This window comes from Clinocottus analis, unplaced genomic scaffold, assembly GCF_023055335.1.
Source record: "Clinocottus analis isolate CAN_PGR_092001 unplaced genomic scaffold, fCliAna1.0.p SCAF_10, whole genome shotgun sequence".
NCBI classification, from domain to species: Eukaryota; Metazoa; Chordata; class Actinopteri; order Perciformes; family Cottidae; genus Clinocottus; species Clinocottus analis.
Window position 1 is genome coordinate 5,506,846 of NW_027175821.1, and position 22,155 is coordinate 5,529,000.

Below are 22,155 nucleotides of genomic sequence, written 5' to 3' on the forward strand. Positions count from 1 at the left end.
CAGACAGAAAACATAAAACTAGACACGTTAAACAAACTAAAAGCTACGACACAGTGACAATTTAAGAAACATGTACATTTCGAGAACCTGCCTCTATGTCTTTCATTCTATATTTTAAAGTGGTCAGTTGTATCAGCTCTGTGTATTTTGTAGAAAGAAACAACACTTTTTTATACCTTATTATAATGGCAATGCTTTCTAATATCAAACACATAAACAGGCAAAATGGAAGCATCATATTAATGCAGTTATGACAACAGACAGCTTCTGATTATGAGCACTTTTTTTCACATTCTCCTTTACATTGGCTCAATATGACAATTTACTGACGTGTGGAGCTTCAGGTTGTTACTTTTTGCTTGCCATCAGAGCTGAAAGGCAATTTTGATAACCGTTTTATTAATGTCATTTTCAAGCAAAATGTTTTAGTCAGGGGTTGCAATGTTTCCAGCTTCTCAAATAATATTTGCTAATTGTCTTAGTCTTTTTTTATAAACCTTTAGGTTGTATAATTTTCATTGAGAAAAGAGAGCAAATTAAAGGCCTCGCCCTGGACTCTGGGGATGTAAATATATTGTTTTTTTCTCCACTATTTTCTGGCATCTTATCAACCAAACGAGCCCCACTTGATGAATTCAGTGACTATTAACAGCAGCGTCACAGTAGTAGTGGCCAGTAGCAGAGAAGGCTTGAGCCTGGAGGAACGTGATTGGCTTAAATGTGAGGGGGGCGGGGCTTGTAGGCAACACATTGAGAGTGACTGAATATTAAAACAAAAGCAGCACCGTAACAATATCACCACGGAATAAAGAAACACCTCGAATCAAAAAAATACACCAAATGGGCGACATACGACATAATAATAGAAAATACCATTTAAAAACAATCATTTGAGTTGAACAAGTTGTTGACTCGTTTCCACTAATTCTTGCCCTGCAGTAACGATGGGATGCGTCTACGTCGCCTATCATGTATTTCAGTTGTACTGCACAACAGCGGCCCACTACAATGGTCACTTTTCAGCCCCACCCGTTGTCGCTGGCTGGCGTCAGCAGTCCTACCACCCATCCTGGGCCTGTCAAGCCCGTCACCTCCCGAGCCTTTATTGCTCCATTTCTCTCACCTCTCGTGGCCATAAATCACTCGTCAGCGCTCCGCGGGCGGCCTAATGTGTCGGGGATGTCTGTTCGAACAATTTAATTAGCGCGCATTTTGACCGCATGTTATTTTAAGCGCCGTGTATGTCGAGGGCCCCGCAGCCTGCACGGCTGGTCCCTCTGCTGTGAGCGCCTGAGCTGCAATACACACAACGTATGGAGAAGCACACGCATGTGAGCTCTCGAGCTGTTATTATTATGATTTACTTTACATTCGCTCTATATGACTAATTGTGCAAAATAAGGACATTAAAAGAGGATCAACATAAATACACTATTCATCAAATTGACCTTTTGACAGGTGACCAACTTTTCGGATGTGTCATGTAATAATAACAACAACGCAATTGACTCTTTTTTTTAAATGACGTAACACGTGATTTGTCTATTAGTTTCGGTGTTCATGAGACCATCCACGCTGAAACACGCCCAGCTGCAATGGCCACTATTGTTCGCATCTTATTAACCCATTAAATTCGTTAAAGGGTGGGGACATAATTACGAAGCACAGCAGATTGATTTCGACTCGCTCTGTGCTATTTCCAAGGTGTTGAGCGGCTCGGGGTTTCAGTCGTATCGGGGGTGATATCTAATTAGTGGGGATTATCCTCACCTACACCTCTGCACTATTGTGTGGAGGACCTCGCCCAGCCGCCCGGCTATTGTCCAGCGAGCAGTGCGAAGTGTTGTTTTAAGGGATTCTGAGTGGCTTAAAGTGGATTTGACATGTGTAAGTGATTTAATTTCAACAACAACAACAACAAAAACTGCAACATTAATCACTAACTCGGTAACTTCTCTGCACGTCAAATCACTCCGAGGGCAGACACTGGCATGATGAGGACTTGGTGATTGCAGTGATTGTGAAGGCTAAATCAAGGATGAGTACAAGTAATCCCAGATCTTTCCACTCAATGATCGACATGAATCTGTCTTATTTTTGTGTTTAATCTCTAAATAAATCAAAACGTATGAAACAAAATGATACTAGTAATTGCTACAAGACATAAAAGGTCTTATTTGTTTGCACTCTTGTAAATTCCAGACTGTTTTCACACCAAGTGGTTTCCCAGGGAAACATCTATTATCCTATTATCAAGACGATGCCAATGTCGCCGATGTGTGAGGCAGTATTTACATGACTATATACCATCAGCGCCTGAAAGACTTTATGGCTTTGTCTTTTCCCCCTGGGGCACTGGTGTCATTTCCCCAAACCTCTCCAACTACACATGAAGCCTCAAAAACTGCCCCCAGTTCTGTATTTCTGACTGTGGTGTTATAACGAGGAACCACATTTATAATGTCTTATTGTCTGCGCTGTGTCGTGACCCCTCTTCAAGCCCATGCCTTAAGGAGTCAGCAGTGGCTTTACTTAGCATACATATGGCTGCCTGGAATGTAAATATGATTAATATGTAGTTTGTACGTGTCCTAATTGCAATGCTCGCAGGATGATTTATACATATGCTACCATACCGTATATAAGGATTAGAGCCTGGGAACGGCAGGTGAATGAATGAGGGGCTGTTTAAGTGTCTGCGTCACTTCTTTGAAGTGCACTTATGCACCGAAGGCTCCCATTTGTCTGTGGGCCGTGGCGATCAATGTCGTCGTCGACGCGCGCGTTTTCACAGTGAACCGTTACCTGCTGGACAAATCTGTCAATCAAAGGGGGGCAGGAACATATAAATATCATCAGCGAGGAGTCTGGCCACAACTTTTAGTTGCCCTTCTTCCCTCGCTCTTGGCACTCACTCACGTCTGGGATACAAACACACCGTTGGGAATACAGCTGTTATGGGACCTTTGCATCTCCTCTCCACTTTGGCGCTGTCCATGTGCTGTCATGTTCCGTTTGCATTAGCTTGGTACGTCGGTAACTTCTGGATGCATTCATATAGAATTGCACAGTGTGATGTGTGTGTGTTTGTCAGTGACCTTGGATTAACGTGGCTGTCCTGTTTTCTTCCTATAGGACGGTGAATAACTTCCTCATGACTGGACCAAAGGTAAATACATGTTTTGGTCTATACATCTGCATGCATTGAAACATACGATCTCTTTTACATGACTTCGTCATGGAAACATTCTTTTGTGATATTGCAGTGAAGACTAACGTTTCTCTTTCTTTTCCTATTTTTCTTCTCTCCCAAGGCTTTTCTCACGTATGCCAGCAGTGTGCAAGTGGGCGCGCAGAGTGGGATGCATGAGTGTAAACACCAGTTTGCATTGGAGAAGTGGAACTGCCCGGAAAACACGCTCCAATTGTCCACACACAACGGCATTCGAAGCGGTAAGACAGTATTATCCACACGTCCGTACCATATGCTTGACTTGCAGCAGCGGGGTTGAATGCTGGTGAGTTCAGTTCCAGTAACTGTCAGCTTCACTGAAGCACTTTTGCGCAAAGTTAATTCCTCCACTGCGCAGATGGTGATAAAACCGTCTGTGCGCTGTGACCTCAACGGAGGAGCGACACAACGAACAACTTCAGTAACGTGCAGGAACCACATTTATAAAACACTAAACATGCCCAACAGTATTACTCTATTCAAGCCCATACACGCTGCCTTTACGCACCGTTTACGCGCATTTTACGCACAGTATTTGAGGAGCGCCTTTGCGCATTTATTAACCCAATTCAGAATCCCAAACTAAAACCTTGTGATTCGCTTTTTTTTCTTTTTTTATCTTAGCCACGAGGGAGACGTCTTTTGTCCATGCCATCAGCGCAGCAGGTGTGATGTACACGCTCACCAAGAACTGCAGCATGGGAGACTTTGACAACTGCGGCTGTGATGACTCCAGAATAAGACAGACAGGTACATTTATGATTTGCACATCTAATAGTCATGGCTGTTTTTACATGTCTGTTTAACAGCCATGGCAGGTACATTTAAACGTGTATTGCGTGAGGCCTTTTGTTCTGAGAACTGAATGTGCATGTTTGAATCCGCAGGTGGCAGGGGATGGATCTGGGGAGGCTGCAGTGATAACGTGGCGTTTGGCGAGAAGATCTCCAAACAGTTTGTGGACGCGCTGGAGGGTGGGCAAGACTCGCGCGCAGCAGTCAACCTGCATAACAACGAGGCAGGCAGACTGGTAAGATATGAATGTCATATGTTTTGGCAACTGTCGCTTTTTATGGGCTCAAATGTAAACATGTATCGATGGGTTCAAATCCAAAAAAGGAGAAAGCCCCATCATTTCATGTCTAATACTGTCGCTCTCTTGACAGGCTATCAAAGCTACCATGAGGAAATCATGCAAGTGCCACGGAGTGTCTGGGAGCTGCAGCATCCAAACCTGCTGGATGCAGCTGGCCGACTTCAGAGAGGTGGGCAACTACTTGAAGATGAAGCACGAGCACGCGAAGAAGCTGGAGATGGACAAGAAGCCGGCGCGGGCTGGGAACAGCGCGGACAACCGAGGGGCCATAGCGCACGCCCTCCGGAGCATCGCTCGCACGGCGCTCATTTACCTGGAGGACTCCCCGGACTACTGCGTCAAGAACCGCAGCCGGGGATTCCCGGGCACCGAGGGTCGGGAGTGTCTGAAGGGCAACAACCAGAACATGTCCCAGTGGGAGAGAAAGAGCTGCCGCAGGCTGTGCCACGAATGCGGCCTCAGAGTGGTGGAGAAGCGCATCGAGGTCGTCAGCAGCTGCAACTGCAAATTCCACTGGTGCTGCACGGTGAGGTGCGACAAATGCAGGAGCGTCGTGACCAAATATTACTGCGCACGGAAAGAAGGTGGGAGGAAACCACAGAATAAAAGCAAGCGCCGGAACCGTGCGCGAGGGCACTGATTTCCATTTGTTCCATGGAGAGACTCTTCCATCACTTGTCATTGCTGACAGCATTGTGGACATCAATACGCATTATTCTGTATCATAAGAATGATGTTTTTATCACGCCACCTGAAGCCGTTTAATGCACTTGATCTTATTGATTTGATTTTGTAAATAATGTATTTTTTGGAGGGACCCACACTCTTCACGCATGCTCACTCTGTTTAGGGGATTTGTGATTTGCGTCTGTCTTCTGTGAAGTCTGAAAATTGTCTAATATGTTATATGTGTTTATTCATTGAAAATCTTGCCAAATAAATATTTTGTTCTACAATATGCATGACTCAAACTGATTTCTCCGGAGTATAGTGTGTTGTAAAATGGGGTCGTGGTGTCGTACAGCCCTGAGGAAGATATAAACTGTTGCCTAATGCCATCCTTTGATGTGCGCCATGAGGCGTTTCCTAAACTCGTCAACCAATCAGCTGTATCGGAGCCTCGGGGACAAAGAACAAGAGTTCCATTTGTTCTTCATTCAAATAAAGGAGAAAGTTGCAGCGCGCGGGGCCAAATATATAGCTCTACTTTGAGGGGACACTGCATATATGTGAAAATGGTGCATGCATTTTTTTGGCTGCTGCTTCTTTTATACAAAACGTGCCCGGGACATGCTTGGTAAGAGCAGATACACTGTTTGTCGATATTCTATGTGTGTGTGTGTGTGTGTGTGTGTGTGTGTGTGTGTGTGTGTGTGTGTGTGTGTGTGTGTGTGTGTGTGTGTGTGTCAAACTAAGATTGCGCTTTATCCTCCATCTCCCCCCTCAGGGTGGCAAGTAACTTTCTTATGACGGGACACAAGGTAGGTAATTACCCTGTGCACGTTTTGGATAACGTTTTGTAACACGTGAATCGGGCCAACAACATGTCATCGCCTGTCCTGCAGGCATACCTCACCTATGGAAGGAGCGTGCAGGAAGGCGCGCAGAGTGGCATCGAAGAGTGCAAACACCAGTTTGCGTGGGATAGATGGAACTGTCCCGACTCCGCCACTCAGCTGAAAGAACTCAAACGCGGTACGTTGCGATTGCAAAAAAAAAGAATCCTTTTTTGCACACAGGTCCAAAAATGGCATGCGTAATGTGTATGCGTAAAGTGTGCCAAGGATACACAATAACACAGGACGTCATACACAGAGTGCATGGGGATCAGTACGAAAATATGGGGGCATAGTATATATTATTGTTCCATTCATGTTGCTCATACGTTTGTAGCAACATGAATGCACACTTTATTGTTCTATATTCGCTTACGTAAAACGCGATTGCCTCTTTTTCTCTCATGAACAGCCACCAGAGAGACTTCTTTCGTCCACGCTATTAGTGCAGCGGGGGTCATGTACACTCTGACCAGGAACTGTAGTCTGGGAGACCTCGACAACTGCGGATGCGATGTCTCCAAGAACGGGAAAATCGGTGAGATTAAGCACATTACACAGATTATGATAGGTTATCTACATGCATACTGTGCACATACAGTGTATTGTATTTACAAACTTTAGCGGGCTCAACATTGGTGACCTGATTGATTGAAGTTGTGTGCTGTGTGCAGGCGGTCGTGGCTGGCTGTGGGGTGGCTGTAGCGACAACGTGGATTTCGGGGAGAGTATTTCCAAGCAGTACGTGGACGCACAGGAGACAGGGCAGGACTCCAGGGCCGCTGTCAACCTGCACAACAACGCGGCCGGGCGGCTGGTAAGTTCTGCACGTTGCCTCCCTGAAAAGTGGTTACCGGTGGTGAACTGTCCCACTTTTCCAACAGGCTGTGAAGGCAACGATGAAGCGCATCTGCAGATGCCACGGCATGTCCGAGAGCTGCAGTGTCCAAACCTGCTGGACGCAGCTGTCCGATTTCAGAGAAATCGGCAACTACCTGAAGAGTAAGCACGACCAAGCCCAGAAACTGGACATCGACAAGAAGCGCATGCGCGCCGGCAACAGCGCGGACCACCGGGGCGCCGTCGTGGACGCGTTCGGCGACGTCGCGCCGACGGAACTCATCTACCTGGAGGACTCCCCGGACTACTGCAGGAGGAACACCAGCATCGGGCTGTACGGCACCGAGGGCCGGGAGTGTGTGCAGCACGGAGACGGGCTGACCCCGTGGGAGAGGCGCAGCTGCCGCAGGTTGTGTCACGAATGCGGCCTTAAGGTGGAGGAGAGGCGCACGGAGGTGGTGAGCAGCTGCAACTGCAAATTCCACTGGTGCTGCACGGTGGACTGCGACGACTGCTCCAAGGTCATAGTCCAGCACATGTGCGCCAAGAGGGAAGGAGCTGATGGCAACAGCTTCAGAAGGAAGTACCGAGGACCCAAGTGAAAATAGATATATGTATATGTGGTTATGGATCTATTACCTGTCTGCATCACAGTAAACGTCTGTTCAGTAATGGCCCATGTTAAGATGTTAAATGTCTCTTTGCACTTTTTACGTCTCATTGTATAATAAATACTCAAGTGTCTATTTATGAAGAATGTGTTTAATTAAAAATAAAAGTTATAAATGAAACCTTCTCACTTCAGTCAGTTTTTCTTTACCTTGTAAATCCAGGGATCAATGGATTTTATGACGGGGCACACAAGCGTATTACAATAAGAATGGAGCGAATACAATTAACAGAGGATTACATGGTTAACATGGTGCAGTTCGCACCTAACCAAGGTGTTGATCCAGCATTGATCCACTTTCACTTTGATGTCAATGTGTATTGATGCCATTCAAGGAGCAGGGAGGCTTTTGAAAGACAAAACAAGGAAGCATTTCCATTGCTCGAAGTAACTATTTGGCCTGATAACCCATGAGTGACACTATGCCTATGCTAGTCTTTGTCACATACTGCAGGCAATGCAAATGTATCACAATACATTAAAGCTGTGAGGGCAAACAGATTGTAACCAAGCTCAAGCTTCTCAGCAAAGTGGGTCACATTGGAATCCAGACATCACATTGTGAGTGAGACATGCAGTTATAAATGAGCGCGACTCAAGAGTCCACCTTGAAAGCAAGTTAATTTCTAATCTTATAATTTGCAAGTAATTAGGCCCGAGAGGAGCCTCGCCTCCGCCCACCGGCCTCTCTGTGTCTAAAGAGCCATTCATTTGGCTCCTTCTCGCCTCTACTCCCCCCCCCCTGTATCTCCAAAAATCTTCCTCTCAGCTGGACGGGTCATAAATCTGCCACTGCCCCAGCTAAATGAGTGATGGCATGGATATTACCTTCGTGAGGGGGTCCATGCCTGGGGGGCCTGGGGGGTGATGGAAAGGATGGGGGGTAGGGGGGTGAGACAAGGCTGTTCCACTACATACAAACCAGTTAAAGCAGGAGATACATCTAGAACTTACAGCATCTTTAAAACAGTTGATGGAGTCCACACTAAAATGATTATCATCTATATGCACACTATTTTTTGTGACATATACATGTCTCCGCATGCCAAACAGAAATCTAAGCAGCATGTGCATATACTGAACTTACAGGTAATTGACATACTGTATCCACCTACGTCCGACTGCAACCTGTAAGATTGGTTGCTGTATGTTCACAGCCAATAGAAACCGTCTTACTTATAGACATTGCATGCTGTTGTTCATTGTTGTGTATATAAATACACACTGTATACAGACCTAGCTGGCCTTGTTATAGCTGCAGGTCTGCTTCTGTGCATGCACATTGAAAGAAAAAAAAAGCAGAGTCAAATTGCTGGTATGTGAACTCATATTTGGCCAATGAAGCTGACCATTAGCATATTAGCTCAGAGTCACTGATAAAAGAAATCACACAAAACAGTTTGAGAAACACCGACACACTTACAAAACTGACTGTAGAAGGAACAAGTAACACTCTCACAGACCAAAAACACTCCCTCCCATCCCTCCCATTTGTCTGTTTGCTTCTGGGGATGTTCTGGATTTCCCATGCCGTCCTGCTGTGCGTTAATGAAGGTTTCGCCCCACTGGAAGCCCTCCCCGCTCCGCCCCTTCCCTCTGCTCTCCGCTGAGTGCATTATTGGTTCCATATTGGGCCACATGATGCTGTTGCTCGGCTGCGCGTTGCAAGCTTGCTGATTAACTAAAGTGTTGTTTGCATTTAAAAACAACCACAATAACTGAATATCATCTGACGGCGATTGAAAAACTTGTTGAAAAGTGCTGCGTCTCGGGCTGTTTGATTGGACTCTACTTCATGCCTCCTCCACAGAGGCAGCATCGTGTCTTTCATTGGGGAGGTATGTTTCCCAATCAGGACAGAGGAGGAAAACCAGGGAGGGGGGCGGGGGTCGATCTCCCACAGAGACCCCCCAGGAGGACTCATGTATTCACCCAGACATGCCTGGGGGTATAGAGGGATCTGAGCATGATTGATCATCCCTCCTCTCTGCCGCCCTCCTCTCTCACCTGGGTGTGAGATACCAAGAGGCCTGATGCAGGCTGTGGCCGGGAATCAAGACCTGACGTAGGCTTCAACTACCCTCGTTATGAAATAGATTAAAAAGCATGCATGAGATCCCAAAACGACTTAAATCTCCAAGCAGCAACATTGACCATAAAGGCTTTTGAATCCAACTATTTAGAAGAGTACGTCAACCCAGTTTGGGTCTATTAAGACTTAAAATTGTTTGAGAAATCTGCATCTCACATTACGATCCAGTTGTTCAGTCAACTATCACGCAGACAAGTTAGCACACAGCAAAAAAAAACACACCGTATGCAGCTACAAGCCTGTGGTGGCGTATGTAGTTGTGTAACAGGAAATCAGCAGGCTCTTGGTTTAGAAAAGGAAATACAAAAATATAATTAACATAAATACTTTAAAACCACAGAAACATTTCGACCTCTGTCTTTTATTTGACAGGCAAGGAAGAAGATAACAAAGGCAGAGAGACGTTCATTTTTAAAAGGTTGAGTGTGTTGAAGACTTCAAGAGCAACAGTTTGGTGAGACCACTGCCAAACGAAAAGCTGTCGATTAAAGCCGTTATTTTCCAGTGGACGCGATACGTACAGGAGAGGAGCATGAGTTTAAACAACATTCCCTCTAAAGTGGAGGTGCTGGGATGGAGTCCCCAAAGTCTGGCCGACTACATGAGGAGGGTGAGCATTAAAAGGCGAGGTTGAAATAAATTGTTTTCATATATTTTGCAATAAATCAAGGACTGTAGTTTCTTCATTTACCAATAACTTGATATGTGACAGATCTTAAAAGGCCGTGGCTGTACAATACATATGAAACTAAGTCAACAATGCATATGAATATGTTGCTTGAGTAATGCAAAAAGCAGTTTATAGCACATTTTTTACATATATTTTTGATTTAAATTTGATGCAGTACATTTTATAACACTGAACCCAACGTGGAACTGAAAGACTGAGCTACTATGATATTTCAAGGCAATTATATAACTCCAGACATTCACTTAAAGCTTGTTTGCCTGCTCTAAAAGTCATCTGTGACATTTTCTCAGCAAAAGTTATCCGGCTGCGACAAATTAGTGATAAAGGGCAACATAAGTGGAGCAAAGTTCATGGTAAGTATGTCGACATGTCTGCAGGCTGTTGCACACATTTACTGAAATGCTCAATTAAATGTTTAATCTTATTTCAAATCTACGTCATCCAGGAAATGACTATGGTTGAGCTTCAGGTGTTCCCCTGCCTTTATGTCCCGTAAGTCCGACTGAAAATATAATAATTTAAATGACAACAAACAGCATTTCACACCAAAAATATTGCTTAACAAATAATCATGTATCTTCATAGATTAGTTACTAAGATTCAAAGTGAGATCAACAAGGAGAATCAGAAGAAGGGCTCTGGTCAAAAGTAAGAAAACAGAACTCATTTTACGACTGGTACCGAATGTGAAACAGTAACACAACAACAAAGCATAACGTTCTTATTTTCTGTGCAGATCGAAGCCACAAAAGTACCCCAAACCAGGTAGAGGACACTTTGTGTTCGACGATCCCACTGATATCATAAATCCATCTTTCCTGAGGCCTGATGATACCATTCTTTTATTTCCCAACAGTACTGGTACAGGAGGAAAAATACTGGGAGTCGGATGAGTTTGTAAGTAATACACTACTTTTAATGATACAAGCTTCAGCGTCAAAGCAAATTAATTAAATTAAGTGACACATAACACAAGCAATAGATCACATGTCTGGTACCTGTGTGTGTGTGTGTGTGTGTGTGTGTGTTTGGCAGGACAGTGAAAGTGGTAACGACTGTGAAGGCCGAGAGGAAGATGGCTACATCTGTACTTTGGTTGAGCCACAAACAGCTGAGCAAGAGGACAGCGACGAGATCTATGAAATAAGTACCAAGAGCCCTTCTCCTGCAGAAATAATGAAGCCGCCTCGACCTCCCAGAGTGGGTCAACTTCAGGACGGCCACTGCCGAGGTGACAGAAAGCAACCGCAACAACGGCGCTGTGTGCCGATACAATGCAATCGCATTTGACAACACATCAGCATGTCTCCTGCCTTTTTGTTTTATATGCTTGGAAAGCAGAATTGCTGATCACATTTCTCGCAGGCCTAAGTTAAAACTCTTGTGTATATGCATGTGAGCAGATCCTGTTTATGAGCAAATGCCTGCTAATAGGACCTCAAAGCCGCCAGACACCTCAGAGACCTATCAAAGCACAAGATGACTGTGCATTTACAGACTCCTCAAGCACCTGACCTATTGAACTAATCCTCCTGTGAAATGTGTTATCCCATCCCACACAGCAGCAGGCCAGCCCAATCTGCATATCAACAGGAGCAGGAAGCCTAGACCATCTGACCCATCCCAGACAGACCTGGTAAAATCAAGTATGTGCTGGGTATTATGTACGGGTTGGGGCGGCCGCATCGGTAGAACAGCCAAATGGTGTGATCTCGTCACATTTCTGTTCTGCACTATCCATCATGTCCACAAGTGGGCGACGCTGTCAAGGCTCCTGGCTCATCCCCAAGCATCGACCCTAAACTGAGAGTTCCCAAACCCAAAAATGTGCCTGTCAGGTAGGCCCACCAGAACAATGTATGAGTCTAGCAAGCCTGTCGCTCTCGGTCACTGGTTCTCAACCCTTTTCTTCAGGGACATACCTCTTGTGAAATATGTTTTTTCAGCCAAGTACCACCTGCCCAGCACAAAGCATTTTTGTAGGGAAAAAAGATGTAATACATCACTGTGCCATCAGTGTCTGATTTAATATTGTATATATAATCGTACAATTTAGTTTAAGAACTTACAATTTGTAGTGGATGTTTATTTTAACTTATATTTAACAAACATCTCATATACCCCCATTTTTGTCCAACGATGCTCTATTTCATCTCTCTATTCCCAGAGCAAGTAAACTCAATCCAGTACCTCCAGTGCCAACAAAGTCCGCTAAGGTTAACAACTCAATGCCAGGACAAAGTGAGGTGAGAAGCACATGTGGAAAAACAATCGAGTCATGACTTCCATTATAAACTGTTCTAACTAGTGAGCACAAATGATATCAAGGGGGAGTTTTCTGTGCAACAACACAGTCATTTCAGTAGGAAAACAGCAGATGGCGTTGTTGTAAAAAAAAAAGAAGAAAAAAAAAGAACGGTGGGCCCCTTATGTCTGCTCAGAACTCAAGAGATTTGCTCTTTATTCACAAGGCCGGGTTAACTGAGAATCTCTGTTACATTTCTTTCACAAAAACAATAATGTAAAACACATTTATGTCAGACCACGAAAGAGAAATGAGGAATGAAGAGTTTGTTTTTTTTAGTCCTCACAATGACGGTCTTGTTATGTTTCATCGAGGGTTTGGATCCCAGCTGGTACGGAGGAAAGGTGACCAGACGTCAAGCGGAAGTTGCCCTCAGAGAGGTGAACAAGGTCAGGTGCTGCGTCTCACTGTCTCGCCCTCCTCTCTCTGGAGCACAGACGCACAAACACACAAACATGCAGCTGAAATTGACCAGGATCTTATTTGCAAAATCGCGTCAAACTGACTGAAGGTTTGCATCCGTGTGGATTTGTCCAATATTTGTGTTTTTAGGACGGGGCATTTGTGGTGAGGGACAGCTCAAAAGGCTCGACTGAGCACCCGTACACCCTGATGTTGCTGAAACAAGCCAAGGTTTACAACATTATGATCCGAAACCAAGGCAGCTCCTACTCCCTCGGCAGTAGCCTCAAAACGACCCAGGTAAACTAAAAATGCTGACGCCTTTGAATAGTGATAAAATGAGGAGGGGAAAGCCGTTCTGTGTTCACTCAAAATAAACTGAAAAGTTCACATCTTGTGGCACGCCTCGGGGAGTGTTTGATGCTGACTTGTGCCGCGCTGCGTCATAAGGTCCCCGTCATCTTTTTTTGTGTGTGTGTGTGCTGCTGTGCTGTAGAGTTTCCCTGGGGTGAAGGAGATGATTACCCATCACACAAACAACCCACTGCAGCTCATTGATGCCACAGACCAAAGCGCTGAAGCGCAGAACCAGTGCTGTCTGCTGCACCCTGCGGGACTCTGACCAGCACCAGCATCAGGCCTAATGTGGGTGTTTGGGTCTGACTCGCTATGCTAATTTGTGTGCATGCAAACGAGTGGCCTGTTCAAACCGAGCAGAAATGTCACAGTTTTTTTGCGAGCACAAAAGGTCATTGTTGTGTAACTCCTCCTTTTGGTTACTTTATTTGTTTGTAGTGGACCGAATGAGAGAAAAATAAAGGCTCTTTACATGGCTGGTGGTTTGTATACTAGACTAAACTATGTTCACACGGCATTACCTCTGTTCTTCATGCCGTGGTTTCAGGTCGAGCTGGCGGCGACTGCGGCTGCTTCAGCGCCTCTTGCAGTTTCAGAAACTGCGACTTGTCAGGGTGGCCAACACAAACGATCAGATCACATTGCCTCAGCTGGGTTTGCACTGCAGGCAGAAAACAAATCCAGAAAACCTTGTTTCACAAGTGCCTCAGGTGAACAGTTCTAATGTGTCCTAGAGTCACGTTTCAAAATATATATGGTTCCACACCAAGAAAGGTAGTTCTTAACAGGGAAGTACCTGAATGTTAAACTGCCTCTCTACTTTATCCTTTTTACTAGTATTCACTGCATATCTGACCAAAATATGTGCTACTCAAGCATAAGTACATTGCCCGAACAATGTAAATTGTGTTTGAGATCAATGAGAGATGTATATCTATTCTACACATTCATTTTAACCCGGTTTTGAAGATGCTGTGCATTAACTGAGAAAAACTGTGCATACTAAATACTATGTTAGATTTTGGAGGGTGGTGTTGATGAACAAAATTGTTTCACAATAAAAACAAAGGGGGTCCTCAGAGGGAACAATTAAAACACAGAAAAACTAAAACGACATGAGTACTTGATCTATTGAGAACATCATTTTCTTTTGGGCTTTAGGAGGTTTTCAAATCTGAAACTGACAACGGCGCTCTAAAAAGAGGTTGACTGACAACTACCTGTACTATCTCTTGGACCAAAACGGTCTATCCCTATCAGCATAAAAAAAAAAAAAGTTTCAAAATTCTGCTTCACATCAAATGGATGGGAAATCTTTCCGTTACTCCTATCAGCCCATCAGCATCGTGCAACTCTGCACCACTGACATCGACAAGCAAGGCTAAGCCGAGCAGCAGTTGGTGTGCAGTAATCCGATTTGGTTATCACAGTTCAGATCTCGGATAACGGTTGCATCATGCGCTTTGCATATTTGCAAATCGATCATTAAAGTCGTCTTAGTGGCATAATTTGCTTCTTACTGACATGTTGGAGGTGTAAAGAGAGTGAACGGGGATGAACAGCCAAACATACATGCCAGTTGATCCATGCAGTGAGATAACGAGTCCAGCTCTTTCAGTATGTTTTCCAGATCAATGCAGGCAGTTGAGGCTTGATCTATGCTCTTCTGTGTGTTCTCCATCTGGAAAATACTTGCATAAGAACAAAGCAAGACTCTGTCAACTATAATTATCCTACACCAAATCTTACAAACTTGAAACGAAATCCTGAATGCTGGTGCAATATCCCAAGTAGAATGTGAACATAAACTTACATAAAAAGTGATTTATTGAGCTGTGAACTGAGCCATATAACGACAGTGCGATGAAACATTAATCTGAGTGTTAATATGAAGATCTGCATTTTTAAGGTTGAAAATGGCTCAATGTGCCCTTCACTGTGTGAAATCAGCCCCGAAGGTTGAAGGACAATGCTGACAGATTCCACCAGTTATTTATTTATGACATGAGATTATTGATACACATAGGGAGTTACTCCAATTCAAAAGGTGGTGCCAGACATGTACGATATGAAATTAAAAAAAACACCACAGAAGAGATTCTCACTTCATGTTTTCTTTATTAATAAATTGAACAGGCTAAACACACTTGACTACTTTGAAACCCACAAATCTAACATAAATGGAAACACTTGCAACATGAGTCTGAATGAAACATCCTTATTATGTTGTTTTAACACAAACACTCAGAGAGCAGAAACGTCGTCTGGTGAGGGTAACACTCTGGTATCACATGTGAATGGCGGCTGTGGCAGCGGGGTCCGTTCAGCTGCCCATCTCCTGGTCTTGGTCTCCACAGATAACAGCGCGGCATCTATGAAAGGCCTCGCTCAGATTCCGCATGGAGGTCCCCAGTTCGGGACCGGTACGCAGCGCCACCATGTCGTAGCTCATCCAAGTGAGCTGCACTAGAAGAGGCGTACAGATGAGCCAGAGCATCAGACAGTGTAACGTTAACCTACATGCATCCCGCACCGTTATACCATGGAAGCCTATCTAACGCAGTGAGACACAAGTTACACACCTGATATGTTCTCAATGGCTTCTATAATGCTTTCCAAGTCCTTGTTCAGCTCCAGCACGTCGTCCCTGCTGTCCTGCAGCAGCTTGGAGCTCGAAGAGGAATCGGCCATCTGAATTACAAACCGCCGTTTGGCTTTTGTCAGCTGGCCTGTCACGCAGTCGCTCCTCCGCAACTAAAAAAAAACCAACTTCCGCGAGCGCTAATAAACCGTTTAGTTTACGTTAGCTAGACTAGCTAAGCTAGCTCACGGCGCCGCGGCGTTGCGTCAGCACGATATAAAATATGATTTAACAACTCGATTCTGACGGAATTTCCATCCGTCAAAGGAAACAGCGGCATCTACAAACAATAGCTGGGATTTAAACAATTAGTTGATGCGGTAAAATCTGTATTATCCCGTTTTAAATTGTGCAAAACTTACGATAGAGCGCCGTTTCTTCGTTAAGTTAGTGTGAAATAGAAAGTGCTCGCGCTAACTTCAGAAGAAAAGAAGAAAAAAACAGTGTCGGTGTCGTTTCATCACGTGACGCTGTAAACCTACGATTTTCGGTATTTTCACAGTAAATCGAAATTATGAGACAGTTTTGTCATAATTATGACTTATGGGTTCTTTATTGTTTTTCATCACAATGGCATAAATGGGTTTATATTCTTATCACATACAATTTTTGTGTAAAAAACAGCCATTGACTGTCGGCAGGATACACTGTGTTTTTAATAATTCGGAACATTATCAACCATTATATTTTAAGGTAGCCTCATCTGTGACACATGGGAATATCTTGGGGGAAATAGCTAACAAATGAAATGCTACTCCCCCGGCATATTTGGCTAAATAATATCAAAATACTATTATATTTAAATTATGCTGTACTTACTGTCATACTGTTATCAACCCATTATTCATACATTGCTTTTTTGGTATCTGAAGCCATGCTTATTGTATTCCTTTGATATTTCTTCAGCTAAGAGACCATTGCAAATGTTTTTGCAATTGTACTCTTTTAGTGTGGTAATGCTGTATAGAAAATATTGATGAATGTGACTCAAATATTATCAATATTTAAATAAGAAAACATGAGTCGCAAAATGGTCTCTGTTCTGTCGGAGAAGGATATTTATTTATCTCTGTAACTAAACTGGCCGGAATTAATAAACAGAAAGAAAAAAAAAAGATTAAGTGTATCATCATCTATGTTTATTTTATTACATTTTGTTGAAATTTAGATCATTATCCACAAAGAAATGACTAAACTCAATCAATGTTGGAGTAACAGCTTGAGTGGAAAATTATTTAATTGAGGGTGAACAAAACCCCTGGAGGAAGTGAACAAGCTGACAGCAGGAAAAAAACTGGGAGAAAGCAGGAACAGGCTTCTCACCTGAAAACACAACCAATCAAACGAGGCAGGGGGCGTTTCCAGGGAACAGATAAAGCAGGTAGACAGGTGACATCTTGACATACAGCAAGGGCAAACCGACCAGAAAGGGGTGGAGAAGAGTAGCTTACAACTTGGAAGACTCTGAGCGGTAACAATAGATTCCACGATGTCTACGTTTGAGGCCCAGGGACAGTCTCCACCTCGGTGTGGCCCGCAGTTCCCCAGCCTCGGCCAGGAGCCCCCTGAGCTCAGCATGTACAGTGACTGTTACTACCCTCCTCCCTCGCTGCCGAGTCCGCAGCGCACCACTCCGACCACCTACGACCTGAGCGACTACGCCGCCTCCTCCCCGAACCCTTACCTCTGGTTCAACGGCTCTGGGATCAACACGCCGCCGTACCTGGCGACCACCGGGCCGCCCGGTAACCCCGGCCCCCCCTTTGTCCCTCAGCACTACGGCATGCAGAGGCCTTATCTGGGTCCCGCCGGAGCTGGGGGTCCGGGAGGGGAGCTGAGCTGGTTCTCTCTCCCCTCGCAAGAAGACCTGATGAAGCTGGTCAGGCCACCGTACTCCTACTCCGCTCTCATCGCCATGGCTATCCACGGAGCCCCGGACCGGAGGCTGACATTGAGTCAGATCTATCAGTATGTGGCCGACAACTTTCCTTTCTACAACAAGAGCAAAGCTGGCTGGCAGAACTCCATCAGACACAACCTGTCCCTCAACGACTGCTTCAAAAAAGTCCCAAGAGACGAGGATGATCCAGGTAAAATTTTGTTTTTGTTTTGTTTTTGGCTCTGTTTTGAATATCCCTCTCTAATGAGTGAGAAAACGTGTGTGATTCACTTCATTTTTTGGGTTTGTGTTAAATGTGCTGTTGTGTTTCATTGGCGTGTGTTTAATTAAAGCCATTTTCAACATGTAAATTGAACGTCACCAACTCTACATTCTTTCACCACAGGCAAGGGCAACTACTGGACACTCGACCCAAACTGTGAAAAGATGTTTGACAACGGAAACTTCCGTCGCAAAAGGAAGAGGAAGTCCGATTCCCTCACCGGCGCTGACGGCGGCCCGGGGGCTCCGGAGTCATGTGACAGCGATCGGGGAAGCCCCAAGGACACAACTTCCCTGAACATGTCTCCCACGGCGGACAGGATCCCCTCCCCTTCATCGTCGGGCCCCGCGCCTTGTCTCAGCAGCTTCTTGTCCGAGATGTCAGGCGTGACAGCCGGAGCAGCTGGGGAGGTGGGAGGCGACGGGCTGAGCAGGCCGCTGCATATCAACCTGCCTTTGGATGGGCCTCACAGACCCACGCAACCTGGAGGCTTTAGTAGCTACTCCCCCAACTCAGGTGGCCCAGAGTGGGGACCACAAGGGCCAGCTCCCCCTGTGCTCTCCTCTTCACCCACCCACTCCTCCCTAGGCTACGTCAGCCCCATTCTCAGCCAGTACAACGGCTCCAGTGGGCATTTCTACCCTACGCTAGGCTCGACAGGACTCATCTATCACCGCGAGGGCACAGAGGTTTAATGAGACATTAAAAAAGGGGGGGGCGGGGAGTTTGGGTTGAAGAGACTCTTGACGGGAAATGTTATCTGTCCGGTCACTTTTGCTGGAGAGAGGTTGGGTTCTCAAAGACAACACACACACACACACACACACACACACACACAAACACACATACACACACAGATTGCGCTGACTGAGACAGTTGAGATCCCTGTAGCGTGTGACAGCAGAGTAAAAAGGTCCTTGACTCCCACAGTAACAGCTGAGTCAGCGACTACGGGTGTCCCTCCCTGAAACTGCAGTCAGCCCCGCTATCAGATCCTCAGTCAGCTTTTACTCAATTTAAAGCCGGTCTCTATCAGATCTGACTCATTAATAACAGATCCTGGATTTGATCTGCTGACTCCAGGTCATTCCACACTGCTATCTGTGATTCTTTGATGGTATCACCCACACAACGCTCAGACAGCACATTTAGGAATAGTTCATTACACCATTGTCTACATGTGGGAGTGTGTAGGAATTAACAGAAGGTATAAGGTAATGTTTCTTTTGCAGTACTAACGCTTAAATAATCTGATGTCTGCTCGGGGTTATTGTACGTTGTAAATATGTCAATGTGTTGCGTAACGTTATACATTTATATTGTTGGTTTGTCGGTACCACTGCTATGTATACAATTGATTCTGAATGTATGTTACATGCTATATGTGTTGTGTTTTTGATATGAATAAAAGGTTTTCAGAGTTCCACACTTGCATTTCTCAATTTATTTTTGAATGAAGAATAATTAATACTCTGATTTCTCTCAAACAACATACCTCTCCTCGCAAAGACCAAAAGAGGCAACGAGCATAAGTCAGGCACTAAGCACTCGCTGACATAAAACAGTCCCACCAGAAAAGCGATGACCAGGAGAGTAGAACCTGCATGTCGGTGTAACTCGATCTTTGTGTGATGGATAGTTAACCGATTCTTCTAAATGTTCCCATGTCCCTCTTTGCTCCACAAAACAACAGTGAAATCCCTGTCAGTCACATAATCTATTCACACACTGGGTGGATGCGAGAGGCTTCAATGTGAGAAAGGCGAAACCGACTTCAAAAACAAAGCTGGAAAGATGCTGAAGCGTGAATTAAACAAAGTCTCCCAACACAGCATTCATTACTGCCCTCTAAGTAGAATGCGAGAATCAATATCAACGATGTTATGAGTCATTCAACATTGTAGATAGTTGAAACCATCGAAGCAAAACAAGAACAACTCGTACGTTTTGATTAAGTCAAATTTAAAAACTTTATTGTAAAAACGAAAGTAAAACACGTTTGTGCTGTACAAGTAAATTCATGGGTGGGTTTCTTTATCTGACTGCCTTTGTTAAAAAGGTAACACATACAATAATAAAAAGCTAATAGAGAACAGTAATAGGCAGTAGAAGAAACAATTATAAATGTGATAAAAAAAAAAACAGTTATGTAAATAAAAAGACCATCATATCAACAAATATAATGTACATATGCAGTTATATGTGGAGCAATAAGGCAGATTGACTCAATTGCTGTCCGTTATGTGTCTTGACCAAAATTGTAATCCATACAGTAATATACTATTATTGAATACATTTTATTTCCAACATCTGGAACACATGGGTCCATGATTCCACTGTACAATGGCTAATTGAATGAACCAAAGTTACAAAAACAACTTGTCACCGTGATGAACGATGATACTAATCCCATTACTTGGTTTTGTTCTTTTCTGGAGTTATCCTGCACATGCAGTATGTTATTTATCAGTCAGTGTTATTTATCAGTCAGTGTGTCAGCCTGAGGCCTGTATTTACCCTGAAACACAGGCAGCATGACAGTCATTTACACTAAACAACAGAAAGATAGACAGAACACATTGGAGAACAACCCAGAACAAGTGGAGTTTAACATCCTGGCGCAATTGGCAAAGTGCATCAGTGGTTGAAGGTTAGACGGTCAACCTGTCAACATTTGCATAACTGATTTTTAAAACAAGTGACGAAGTTGCACTTGGATGGATCGCGAAGTCCCGCTTTATGAGCTGTGGAAGCATTGCTATCTGATTTAAATGTGTGAAATGTCGGTGTCTCAAACCTCAGTAGTCATTCAGTGAATCCTGGCCGCGCCAAACTTGTATGCAAATAGATGACTTTCCCCCCCCAGATATTAGGCTTACAGAGGGGATCATGAGCTTTTTAAAAAAAAAAAAAAAAGACATACAGACAGAAAGGAGCGGGGGATAAGCTGAGGAGGGGGAAGGGGGGGGGGGGCAAAAGACAAAGACAGGGTAAATATCATAATATCACTGTCCCAACATGTCGCACTTCCTTCCCTCATGGATAGCTGCTGCAGCCCATCAGTTTGTTTTTGTCTCCTTATCTCCAGACACGGCACTGGCAGGTGAAAGATGAGGCATCAGGCAAAGGGGTGGCCTTCTGCCTTGTCCTTTTTGATCTGTCAACGGGAACGTTGCCGGGCCGTTGTCTCTGCGACTTCATTAACAGCCCTGCGTCACCTCCTGCTGTCTTATTCAGACAGTTTCAAAATTGATGCAAATTTGCGGCCGTTAATCACGGTGAGCGTGGGGATGACAAGGTCAGGGGGAGAATGCAGCGCTCCAGATGGAGCTCTCTAGATAAGAAACGGTAAGAACCTGAGGGATTTACCTCCCCGGCTTCCCTGAAACCAAAGTTAGTTAGCTTTTTATTGAAACTCACAACACCAGACATATTCAGATATCTTGGAACTTCCCTCGTCTGTTGCTGGTATAATCTTTATTTGGACAGAACTCATGCACAGATCACAACCCCCTTTCAAACTTGGTAGAACATCACTTTTTTTTTGAACTGTTTCCCTCCTGGCATGTCTTCTCATCTCCTGTGTTTCCCCCTTCATCTTTCCCCGGAGACCAAACCACTCGAAACCTTCACAAAAACTCTCATCTGTTTGATGACCTCATAGTGCATTCAGTTACAAAATGAAGCTGTCATACGTTGGAGCACCGTCTGGTATTGCAGGGCGCGCTAGTTTTTCTATGATTCAGGGATGCCCAGGACAGCATCCATCAATCACAAGTTACTGTAGCTATGGACCGTCTTTGCCTCGAGCAGTAGAATTATTGCTCAACAGAGTGATGCGATTAAAATCTATAAATCCTCATCTCCACCTGCCGCCCGGCTCGTGGCAGCCTTCCACGCACCTGTCGAGCTAACGGAATGCACACCCCCTCACAGACACTGACAATGTGTGTGTGTGTGTGTGTGTGTGTGTGTGTGTGTGTGTGTCTGTGTGTGTTTCTCCAGAGCAAGGGCACACACAAGTGGGTGGTGTTTATTGTAAACTCAGACAGAGAATGATTATGCCCAAGCTGATATGCACGTGTGTGTGTGTGTGTGTGTGTGTGTGTGT

At 44.6% G+C, this 22,155-nt stretch overlaps 5 protein-coding genes across 7 annotated transcripts; 4 read left to right on the forward strand and 1 right to left on the reverse strand.

Moving 5' to 3' along the window:
- The first annotated feature begins 2,816 nt into the window (after positions 1-2,816).
- LOC137790415 (protein Wnt-8a-like) lies at positions 2,817-5,079 on the forward strand. Its single transcript, XM_068584641.1, has 6 exons — positions 2,817-3,028; positions 3,136-3,169; positions 3,315-3,453; positions 3,857-3,982; positions 4,120-4,262; positions 4,399-5,079. The coding sequence occupies exons 1-6, from the start codon at positions 2,958-2,960 to the stop codon at positions 4,966-4,968; spliced, it is 1,083 nt and encodes a 360-aa protein (XP_068440742.1). The 5' UTR covers positions 2,817-2,957; the 3' UTR covers positions 4,969-5,079.
- A 484-nt stretch (positions 5,080-5,563) lies between these two features.
- LOC137790572 (protein Wnt-8a-like) lies at positions 5,564-7,342 on the forward strand. Its single transcript, XM_068584947.1, has 6 exons — positions 5,564-5,625; positions 5,776-5,809; positions 5,894-6,023; positions 6,297-6,422; positions 6,559-6,701; positions 6,769-7,342. The coding sequence occupies exons 1-6, from the start codon at positions 5,564-5,566 to the stop codon at positions 7,324-7,326; spliced, it is 1,053 nt and encodes a 350-aa protein (XP_068441048.1). The 3' UTR covers positions 7,327-7,342.
- Positions 7,343-9,134: 1,792 nt separating this feature from the next.
- Positions 9,135-13,693, forward strand: lcp2b (lymphocyte cytosolic protein 2b). 3 transcript variants are annotated; one of them, XM_068581189.1, is made up of 14 exons: positions 9,135-9,232; positions 9,859-10,096; positions 10,468-10,530; positions 10,623-10,669; positions 10,763-10,825; positions 10,914-10,942; positions 11,034-11,074; positions 11,213-11,408; positions 11,740-11,823; positions 11,931-12,015; positions 12,345-12,423; positions 12,797-12,871; positions 13,035-13,184; positions 13,381-13,693. In XM_068581189.1, exons 2-14 carry the CDS (start codon positions 10,019-10,021, stop codon positions 13,504-13,506), a joined length of 1,116 nt encoding a protein of 371 aa, XP_068437290.1. In that variant the 5' UTR covers positions 9,135-9,232; positions 9,859-10,018; the 3' UTR covers positions 13,507-13,693. The 3 variants fall into 3 exon arrangements, with proteins under 3 accessions (XP_068437290.1, XP_068437289.1, XP_068437291.1); XM_068581188.1 differs by having other exon boundaries at positions 9,164-9,459; XM_068581190.1 differs by having other exon boundaries at positions 9,165-9,459; positions 11,743-11,823; positions 13,381-13,692.
- A 1,646-nt stretch (positions 13,694-15,339) lies between these two features.
- Positions 15,340-16,372, reverse strand: syce3 (synaptonemal complex central element protein 3). Its single transcript, XM_068581191.1, has 3 exons — positions 16,245-16,372; positions 15,824-15,932; positions 15,340-15,707 (listed from the first exon to the last, which is right to left on the reverse strand). The coding sequence occupies exons 2-3, from the start codon at positions 15,930-15,932 to the stop codon at positions 15,565-15,567; spliced, it is 252 nt and encodes an 83-aa protein (XP_068437292.1). The 5' UTR covers positions 16,245-16,372; the 3' UTR covers positions 15,340-15,564.
- A 999-nt stretch (positions 16,373-17,371) lies between these two features.
- On the forward strand, positions 17,372-18,739 carry foxi3b (forkhead box I3b). Its single transcript, XM_068594303.1, has 2 exons — positions 17,372-17,972; positions 18,168-18,739. Exons 1-2 carry the CDS (start codon positions 17,372-17,374, stop codon positions 18,737-18,739), a joined length of 1,173 nt encoding a protein of 390 aa, XP_068450404.1.
- Positions 18,740-22,155: the final 3,416 nt, after the last annotated feature.